Here is a 10,476-nt window from a genome sequence, read left to right on the forward strand (position 1 = left end):
GAGTTCGCCTCCGGAATTGCTAAAGCCAGTGTTTGGTCGATGGAGCGGAATGGAATGGTTGGAGTTGTATGGTTTGGACGTTTGGTACGGTGAGATGGAATGGTTAAGCCAGGAATTGCTCACGTCCCGAGCCAAAAAAAAAAGTTGGGTCAGACTATTTTCCAAATAATGATCGTAATGATTTTTTAATTTGAACAATTTTCTAAGAATTTTCTAAAGTATAATTGTGAGCACCAGGATTTGAACTCTGTTGGGTGTAGTCATTCACCCACGACTCAACCACCACAACAAGAGGTGTTTCTCTAGTTCTGTAGGGATGACAACTTAATGATTTAACTGATAAACGTTCCCTCATGTTACATTCCTTCAATGATTTAACTAATAAGATAATACATCACACAACAGTACCACACGATGTATATCATAGCAGATAAAAAAAAACTAGTATCAAATCCAAAACAAGAAGTGTCATTTTCCTCCTAATCATCTTATCCCTCTGTAAAATTATGAAGGGGAATCATCAGTTCATCAAATATCCATTTGATTTGTACACTAATCTTAAATTACAAAAAAATGAGATGAGGACAGTGGACAGGGTTGCAAATAGAGGATCGTTTGCGGAAGTGGGGATCGACTCTGTATTGGGAGTCGGAGTTGTCTAGTCGGGGAGCTGGGGAAGGAAGGCAGGACGGCGAGCCCGGAGAGGTCGCGACCTAGCGTTGTGGATGTGGCCGGAGGGAGCCGCTGTCCACGTCTGGATAGGCGAGGCGGAGAAAGCTCCTGCCGGCAATGGGGGCGGCAGGCTGCCGACTGGCTGACAGCGGAGACGGCGAGGCCAGAAGGAGCTGCCAGCTGCGTCCAGATAGGCTGGGCAGGGGAGGAGGGCGGGGGCTGCTCCTTGAGGTGGTGCAGCGGCAGAGGCGACCTCTTCCTCTCGACGGAGTCTGTAGCAATGATCACCTATCACAATTCGATTCGATCCCCACTTCCACAATCTCTCTCTGTGTGTGCGTTCTTTAAGCCTCATGGCTTGGGATAGGAAGGTCCTACTGGACTGAGCTATAGGCCGTGCCCCGGGTAGAGGCCCAAATTTTCCTTGTTACAGTTTGCAAAAACATCCCACACCTCGGGCCGTTTGTGGTAGCCTGCCTGGAATGATTGTAGATTTCTTTTTTGGTTGGTGAAGAGTGTGGTGTAAATGGTTCTATGTTTGGCTCGAGAGATGGAGCGACATCACAATGATGTAGTCAGTAGTTACTCTTTTATAGAATATTTATTACCATATATTTACTACATTTACTTCTCTGCTAATAAAAAGGGCAGGCCTATATCTTATGTCCCTTGCCTCGTCCACTTATTTTTGGCCGTTGAAACTTAATCAACGTCTCGGATTACCCACACATCCCTATATAGTGAAAAGGGAAGAACAAACCCTCAACCCTTCATCCCCAATTCCCCATTCCCTCGCCGCGGCCGCCGCTTCCTCCTCTTTCGCTACCCTCCTAGCCACTCCGCTCCCTTTCTCTCCCACACCGACCCCTTCTCTTCTAGATCTCGATCCCGGTATTGCTATTCGTTTTGTTGTTGATGGGGTAGAGGAGGAAGCAGATGTAGCACGGTGGGTGGTCCATGTTCCAGTCGTCTCTGGAGCAACTAGGGTTGGATTCGGTGGGGTGGAAGGGTCGAGGTGGCCAGCCATGAACTTATCTGATGACTATGTGCTCCTCCTCGTTCCCCTAGACCACGAAGGCACTCCGATCCACTGCCCCGGCGTCGTCGACTCCTGCTCCCACAGGCACAACCGTCATCTCCGAGCCAAAATAGAGTAAGACGCTGCCCGAGATCTTCATCCCTTATCTCTCTTCCCAGATTTGCTCTTGTACTGTCCTTTTGTTTTTTTATAACACCCTTGAAAGTTACAGGTTTTATGCTTGTCAGGTTTCAAACAAACCAAACTCTTTTCCTCATTGACTAATTTGTTCTTTGTGGTGTTCCCTCCCAAGCCAAGTTTCTCACGCTACCACTTCCCTTCCCGAACTGCCACTAGGTCGAGCCTTCATCACTGGCCCAGAGAGGATGCTTGACACGGATGATAGAGCACCTCGCTAGGGATCTAGGATGGTTGGTCCGATGAGGAGAAGACAATGGTCTTGGGGGGGGGGGGGGGGGGTTCGACGACGAAGGAGGCGACTATTGGGCAGGTGAGAAAGAAGTTCCATTATTTAGAAATATGCATTTTTGTGTTTTGCTTTATTATCCCTCTATGGATGAGCAAGTCCTTGCGACATGCCCAATTCGTTCATGGATGATGCTCGCGTAGGTAGGCATGCATGTAGACGATTAGAAAGGGTTTTCGCGTGTCGAGTGCTGATGAACCACCCCATGGTGAAAGAGCCTCGGGGGTTGAGGATTGGGAGTCTCCTACCGCGGCGGCGGCAAATCTGTCAGTTGGGTGGTTGATGCCTTTGCTGCCACCGAGGTGATGGTGGGAGTGAGCGCGCAAGCCGCTGGCGCAATAGTGGGAGATGGAGAACTTGCTGCCATGATTGTGGTGCCGATCGATGGCCCTGACAAGGGAGGTGGACGAGGCTGATGGATGTGATGGATGATTATCGCATCGTTTTGGACTTTATATGGGCTTATGGGATGGGGATATGTACGAGAACCAGATGAAGGACGCTCTCAATCCAGTCGGGGCGGAGCTAGAGGGGGGGGGGGGGGTTGACAGAACCATTCTGGAGCAAGAGCATGTTTTGGAAACCGAGAATGACATGGAGGAAGGAGTGGTTAAAGTTGTGGATCAACAACCCACCACATATGTTGGCGCCCATTAAGCGAAGGAGGAAGGGGGATCCTTGGTGGGACTCTACATAAGCCGAAGTGATGAGAATAGAAATGTTGTCTAGGGAGGTTGCATCCTTTGATGGCAGCACTAGGCTTTATATATAACGTGGTGTCTGAGGAGGGACGGGGTGGGGACATGGGACTTGCTGAACACTAGGAGTTACTCGTGACTAGGAACGTGAGCCACATGAAAAAAAAATTGGACTTGGTGGTTTTTTCCGGGAGCGTCGCCATTATTAAATAACCACCAAATACTACGTGAAGGGTTGATTCACGAGAAATACACAATAGAGTGGAATGTACTGGTGGACATAGAATCTTGAAGCAATTCATCAGTTTCCACTAAACAATTGCCAGTCGAGCTCTGCTCACCAGCATAGTGGCCGGAGTTGCCTCCATCACCTGGGAACATTTATGTGATGGAGGAGCCTATCAATTACTTTTTTCCTGCTTATAAGTTCCTTCAATCATTCGGTGTGCAGTTGTTCCTCGTCCCATTTGGGCTGGATGTTTTTGCTGCATTAACTATAATGTACGGAGTACAATGTTGGATGCAATACATGCTTCACTGTCGCGGGCGTTGAGGCAAAATCTCGAGGCTAAGTCCCCCGAAGGATCAAATTTTACTTCAAATTGTTTGACATACGAAGTTTATCAGCCCTTCCTTCAATAGAATTACTATTTTTTGTGAATGACGTGTTTTGCTAGTTCAGTGCTGGTATTTTTTTTCCTTCACTTTTTTCAATTGTGTGTAGGTATCTAGATTGCGCGTTGCTAGATGGACTTGGTTGACTTTGTTACTAGAATACCTTAATGTAATGGGCTGCATTAAGACTCTAGGGGCAAGAGTTCCGGCAGAAGTCTCTTAGTTGTTGAGTATTATAAGCTAGGGTACTATAAACACTTTGTGATCATGCCAATTATTCCCGAGAACTCAAAATAGAACTGGAGGCACGGGAAGCCTGCAATAAGGAAATGGAATTTGGAATGCATTGGTGAATTTTTCTAGAGCAATCGTGAATGCATGAGAATGCGAATGTATGAGAATAATTAGACGTCATACAGAAAAGTGCAAAAAATGTTCAATGGGCGGTTTTGGCATTACCCGGGCTCCTTGCTAGTGGTTCTCAAAAGTAATCTTAAAAAACTTTCATACCAATATAGTATGTACAAGGTAGTACTATAAGTTATAATAAAATATGTTTTGTTCTAAAAAAAGAATAAACTATGTTTAATGTCAGATTTCTTTGATCAAATTTCAATTTTCTATCAATATTTTACTTACTCCCTCCATCCAACAAAAAAGTCTCAAGTTTGTCAAAATTTGGATGTATCTAGACATTACTTAGTGTATAGATGCATTCAAATTTAGTAAAAGTTGGGACATCCTTTGTTGGACGGAGGAAGTATTTAAGTTCATAGTGTATGGATCAAAATTCTTATTTTTGGTTTTAAATTTTTTGTGTTTTGTATATATGGTACTTTGAATAAATAAAATCTCGCGAGGAGCCCGCACAATTGCGCGTAATAACAAAAGTGTCCATGCTCTCTCTAAAAAAAAAGTGTCCATGCAACATGTTATTAGCACTTTCTTAATTTGTATCACGTCTAATCACTCTCATGCATCATGCACGACAGCTATGGAACAAATCACCTATCCATTCCATATTCCATGCCCTTGTTGTAGGATTCTCGACTCCAGTTCTGTTTTGAGTTTTTTCTGAATCAATTGCATGATCACAGAGTCTTTGCAGGACCCTAAGCTTCACGGTAACCTGGAGCTCTTAATATTCAACAACTAAGAGGCTTCTATATACCAAAACTCTTGCCTCCTACGGTCTTAATAATGCACCCCCATTGCATTTAGGTATTCTAGTAATTAATAAATCGGTCAAGTCAGTGTATCTAGCAAAGTGCAATCTTCCTACTTGCACACAATTGATGAAAAGTGGAAAAAATACAGCACTAAACTAACACGACACGACATTCACATAAATAATGATTCTGTTGAAGGTACGGCTAAAAGACTATGTAATTCAAACAGTTCAAAGCAAGTTTTGATCCTTCCGAGGTTTTAGCTTTGAGATGCCGCCTCAATGTCTGCAGTAGTGAGGCATGTACAATATCCAGGTTTTGTCTATACCCTGTACAATATAATTAATGAATTCAAAAAATCATTCATTCCAAATGGGCTGAGGAATAGCTCCGCACTCAATGATGGAAGAAAGTTATAAACATGAAAAGGTAATACTCCCTTCGTCCAACAAAAGATTTCTCAACTTTGATCAATTTTAAATGCATCTATGCACTAAGTCATATTTAAATACATCTAAAATTTAACAAACTTGAGACATTTTCTGGCACGCCCAATGTCCCTGCATGAAGGAGGCAACTCTGGGCACTGAACTGGCGGGCACAACTCAATTGGTAATTGTTTAGTGAAATTTGATGACCTGGTTGAAGATTCTTTGTCCTCCAATACATCCCGCAAGATACATGGGCCAATGACTTGACCGCATGATATTTTTAATAATACAATCACGGATCCTACACCTCAAGTACCGAAGATACATGTGCCAATGACTAGAACTCATGCACGACAACAAAATTATCAGGTACTTTCTTTTTCGGTACTTCACTTAATATTAATAAGAAATAAGAATATGTTGCTGCCTAAGATGTTTTTTTTCTATAAATTTTAGGAATGAAGGACCTAGCGAGAATCTCAAGAACCGGTGTTGGACATCAAAGAATGGAGGTGGCAGCTAGGAGACGGGAACAACTTCAAGTGGTGACTTCCAAACATAGAAGAAAGCCACGCCTTATTCATCAATAAGGATTCAGCCAAGTGGAGGTTTCCCCCTCCAATAGGTCTAACTGGACCGTAGATGATTACAACCTTGCTTTATTGGTCTAAGGCAATGTAATACGGTCAAACCAATTTTTAGAAGTTTTCTTGTGTTTTATGAGGTTTTCTAGACTGTTTCGAATCCCTCAGAGGGCTGTCCTATTTATACCCCACGAGCCCCCCCCCCCATTGGGTTTTGATTAGATAAAGTTTATCTTTTCAATTTTCATGCAAGCACGTGTGTCAAGTAGACCATATGTATTACCGTCATCAAAACTCCACCATATTGAGTATTTTGATTCGTGAACCTTCAAAATCCTATTTGCAATCTTAGATTGTTTTTCATCTTATTCTTGCTTGTTCTTCAATTGCTTGCTGGAACAATATGATCTTCATGGTCTGTTTCATCATGCCCCGCTTGATCAGTAATCTCCTGAAATTGGTGTATCGATTGCTAAGGCGCAGCTTCCAGAACATAGTTGGATCGTCAATTTCACCTCCTACATAAAATCGAGACTTACCAATTTCATCCAAAGATTGGGCCATTCAAAAGGCTATCATGCTGCCACCCGTGTCTAGTGTCCTCTCTGAGCCATGGGTATCGAATCAAAAAAATCTGAACCAGTAGCGGCTCTGCTCGGGAGGCAATGGTAGTGTGAGAGACTTGGGCTCGGAGGCAGCGCGACGGAGAACAGATTAAAGATGAGGTGTTTGCATCGGGACATGTTTTTCCTTCTTGAAACTATGTGTTGATCCAAACTGTTGGGATGTCAATTTTTTATTAAAAAATAGTCAAATTTTAAGTTTTTTTATTTAAAACAAAATTACAACATCTTGTAAAATTACTCATAGTGAGAGTAATTTAGGTAGAACAAGACATTTTGGTGATATGACATGATAATAAATGAAAAAAGAGACGAGGACGGTAAATAAGCTCCATCTGCGACCAATCATGGGAGGCGATGATCTCAACCGTCAAAATCCCCACATCTCCTCCACAGCAAAAGACCTTTTCCTCTCCACACTCCCGTAGCTTTCTTTCCTCTTCCTCCCTCCCCGATCCCGTTCTCTCCCACGCTGCTGCTCTCACTCACGCGCTGCACTACCCAACTACGCAAGCTCCAATCAAGCCCGATGTGGCGCTAAAATCTCCCCTACAGCCCACCGCCGCGGTGCCCGTAGCTCAGCTGCACCGCCGGCGCCGCCTCAATCCCCCAACAGCTCCGCCTCTCACGCGCATCGCCGCCATCGCCGACCCCGTTCTACCCAGTCGCGTAAAACCCCCTGCGTTTTCCACCCCGTCCGCAATCGTTGACATTGAATTTCTGAGGTATGAACTTTTTTGGCTATGCAGCAATTCCCGAGTCTCAAACCAACTTCTGTTGATTTTCGGTTTGTACCGGCTCACCATCTAGATCTGGCCCTGAACCTTGGGTCTTGCAGGGGGGATTGGCGGGCGAGATGAGCCGTGGGCGGTCTCCGGAGCCGCTGGATTTCTTCATCTGGACTGTCGAGGTGCTAATCTGTACTGTCGGTGGTTTTCGTCTCTGTTTCAACTGTTACTTGAGTGCTACTTCTATTGAAATTTAGTGTATTTTTGTTATAAATTCTGCAGCTTACTCTGAACTAAGGTAATATATGGTTGTGGCTTATCATAGCAGAAAACATGGCTTGCTTATCTAAAAACCTTGTCGTAGGGGATTGTATCTGGTACCCCTTTATTTCTTTGTATCTAAGGTTGAACACAAACGGCTTAATCATAGTAGAAAATAACGAATCATTAACAACATTCAATTGTCCAAGTGATGCTCAACCAGCCATGGGCAGATTGTACACAAGCTTGGAGTTCAGCAAAGGGACATGTGCCTTATTTGGGTTGTATTGTGTTGATTCTGTGCTGGTTCTTCATCAGGATTGGATTGTGTTTGATACTTTGATTAGGCTAACCTTCACTTCTGTTAGACTACAGAGGTCTTGGAAAATATATATTTTATGCTGCCTTCTGTGGGCCTTATTATTTTGCCAAACTAACTCCCGAAGCTTGGCATGATGAGGTGTGGGCTCTTTGCTAAACAATCTATATGGGTTTGGATTTTGAAAAAGGTTGCCTTCTTTCGATGACATTTTTTTAGCACATTACGGCACGTCTATTTCTTGATAACCAACAATCTCAAGGGAAACACTGGCTCTACATATGAGCTGTGCTCAGAAATACCGAGCTCCATTTGGCTATTCATACACTACAAAATCCTTTGGTGAACGACAAACACTTTAATTGCTTAATTAGGAGATGGTTGCCACAAAAGGGAAAGTTAGTTTAAGTTGGCGAAATAGGCAACACAATGTTGCAGGTTAAAACAGCTGAGGCTGTATGACTAAGGACAATGCTCCGGCAATGCTCGGAAATGGTTAGTGATTTCAAAACTGTATGCGTACTGTTTTATTTCTCTTTCAAGTGGCCCGTCCCAGTGTTCTGTGTGCTTAGAGCCATATGTTTACTCATGTTCATAGTACATGCCCTGAAGTTGGTTTCTTAATTTACCTCCTCAATTTGCTAATCACTATGAATGTGTTTAACCAAAGATATCTTCTGTCTTCCAAGATGTCGTATAAAATTGTTTTGCTTGATTATGTCCTCTTATATTCTTCATAGGCGTGAACCACATGTGGCGCATGGTAAAAGGGTTCCACTATGTGCCAAGCAATGGGTACATTGTTACAAATGATCCAGATCTCTATTACACTCTGCCCATAATATCTTGGGTAGCGTACAACTGCTGTTAAGACCTTGGATGGTTGGTGTTATGTTGTGTTGTTGGGGTTATGGTTGAGTTTGCAACTTGCAACATATTGCATTGAGCCACTAAACAAGTTCTAAAACTGAAATTATCTTTGTTGCACCGGAATAGCTCTCCATTAGAGCTGCCTATTTGATTTAATACATACTGGATTCATTATATTTATGTATTAAAAGCATATGCATTATACCCTAAACTTTCTTTTGTTATACCCTAAAGCATATGTGTTATAGTCCTGTTATCTGTTTTCTTATTATTATTTTTCCATCAGTATGTATAGGGCAGTTTGTTCAATCCTCTTAAAAGGCCAAATAGTTGCACTAAAATTGTGTCTCAAGTCTTCACGTTTTTACAATCTACATTTGTTCTAGCTGATGTACCTACACATTTTAACCAGTAACAGCTATTGTCAAATGCAAAAGCGAAAGGCTATTCACCTAATAAGGTTATTGTTCTTTTTCAGGATGTTGGATTGTGGCTAGAAGACATAAATCTTGGTAGCTATAGGCATGTGTTTGAAGCAAATGGTGTCAATGGAGAGTATCTAGAGAGCTTGTCGATGTTTACTACCGAGCAAATTCTGCGGTTTATCAGGCGGTGCCATATGAAATGGGGAGACTTCATCACATTATGCAAAGAGTTGAGGCGCATTAAAGGTTTGGATATTCATGTTTCATTCACAGGAGTATCTACAAACCATTTCTGCTACCATGCTACCTGCTTCAGTGTTTAGTTCCTACATATTTTGCCTTTTAGTTTTCATTTGGTTGTAGGATGCACCAGGCAGTCAACCAGAATGAAATCCTCTTTTCCTCTCTCTGATGCTACCTCTGTTTTTTTTTTGCCAAAATATTGAAGTAACCAATACTAGTCAATCAGTCATTCAAAGTGACAAAAAGTGTGTCGGCACAGTATAGCTGCCAACTCGGCAGCATCAATTTTTCTTGATATTTCGTCCATCATGAAGTTAGTTGGTGCTGCTTATCCATGGTGTATAAAAGCTTAGAAGGTGATCGGAATCATATGTGAAAAGTTTGTGAGGGCAAACACAACTACTATCTTGGCAGCAGCAATATTCTTGCAGCCTTCTTAACTTAATAGTTGAATACTTTGTTGCGGCAAGTTTGCTGATGCTAATATATAAATTGGTATTTTTCTTCTTTGAAACTCATAAAACAGTTGGCAAATCAGCACCTTGTTCTGGATGTAGATGAGCAACACAAATGAATTGAACATGATCCAATACCTACATATGTTTGTATTATTAAGAGATCAGCATTCAGCAATGATTTAAGCATCAACATTGCTAGTCCGTATGAACCATATGCATTCTCGATGAGTTTGTATGTTGTTCGTACATAATTTGTGGTGGTGTCAAGTTTATATTTTTGCATGTACATTTCAAACTGCTCAATTGACTGTCCAAACTCAGAGGATTGCTGACTCCTACTAAATCAATCCACAGTGGCCTGCCTGAAAGGGGAGCAAGAAGTACGGAGGCCATGGTGGGCACCATCATGTTTATCGGTGGTGTTTGTGAGAGCCGCCAAGCGGAACCGGCAGTCCCGAGTTGTTTCCCTGAAGCTGGAACCTTAATGCTCGCCACCTGCTTCAGAAGTTTGGATCGCCGCGCCGCGCTGCAGGCACTCCCCAGTTGTGCTGTACGGCGCTGCAACCACGCACCATTATCAATGATCCGAATGCTGTAGGAGCAGTATGCTCCATGTTCAACTCGTCCCTACCCTTGTTTTGTATTTGTTTTTCTCATCACATAATATAGGTTTGGAATAGTAAGTAACCTGATGTTAGCCAAAATGGATAAATATATTGTGCAGATTGTCCTCTATAAGGTCTGCTTCTTGCAAACCAGCCTGAGTTCTTAGCTCAAGAATGGCCTATTTGTGCTTCCCTACCCTAAGGATCACTGTTGTTTCTTACACTGGCAAGAAATGATATATAACTGCGGCATAGAAACATTTTATTGTA

At 42.7% G+C, this 10,476-nt stretch overlaps 1 protein-coding gene across 2 annotated transcripts; it reads left to right on the forward strand.

Annotated features, from left to right (window-relative positions):
* The first annotated feature begins 6,697 nt into the window (after positions 1-6,697).
* Positions 6,698-10,476, forward strand: LOC100829221. Of its 2 annotated transcripts, XM_003575930.4 has the most exons (4): positions 6,698-7,022; positions 7,136-7,207; positions 8,954-9,146; positions 9,956-10,476. In XM_003575930.4, exons 2-4 carry the CDS (start codon positions 7,154-7,156, stop codon positions 10,084-10,086), a joined length of 378 nt encoding a protein of 125 aa, XP_003575978.1. In that variant the 5' UTR covers positions 6,698-7,022; positions 7,136-7,153; the 3' UTR covers positions 10,087-10,476. The 2 variants fall into 2 exon arrangements, with proteins under 2 accessions (XP_003575978.1, XP_024310866.1); XM_024455098.1 differs by lacking the exon at positions 6,698-7,022 and having other exon boundaries at positions 7,108-7,207.

This window comes from Brachypodium distachyon, chromosome 4 (genome assembly GCF_000005505.3).
Source record: "Brachypodium distachyon strain Bd21 chromosome 4, Brachypodium_distachyon_v3.0, whole genome shotgun sequence".
NCBI lineage: Eukaryota > Viridiplantae > Streptophyta > Magnoliopsida > Poales > Poaceae > Brachypodium > Brachypodium distachyon.

Excerpts from the sequence above, each read along its gene's own strand:
- LOC100829221 (XM_003575930.4), top strand. The coding sequence starts at position 7,154 with ATGAGCCGTGGGCGGTCTCCGGAGCCGCTGGATTTCTTCATCTGGACT. Across the intron at positions 7,208-8,953 it reads TCTTCATCTGGACTGTCGAG|GATGTTGGATTGTGGCTAGA; the intron begins GTGCTAATCTGT and ends GTTCTTTTTCAG. Across the intron at positions 9,147-9,955 it reads AGAGTTGAGGCGCATTAAAG|TGGCCTGCCTGAAAGGGGAG; the intron begins GTTTGGATATTC and ends ATCAATCCACAG.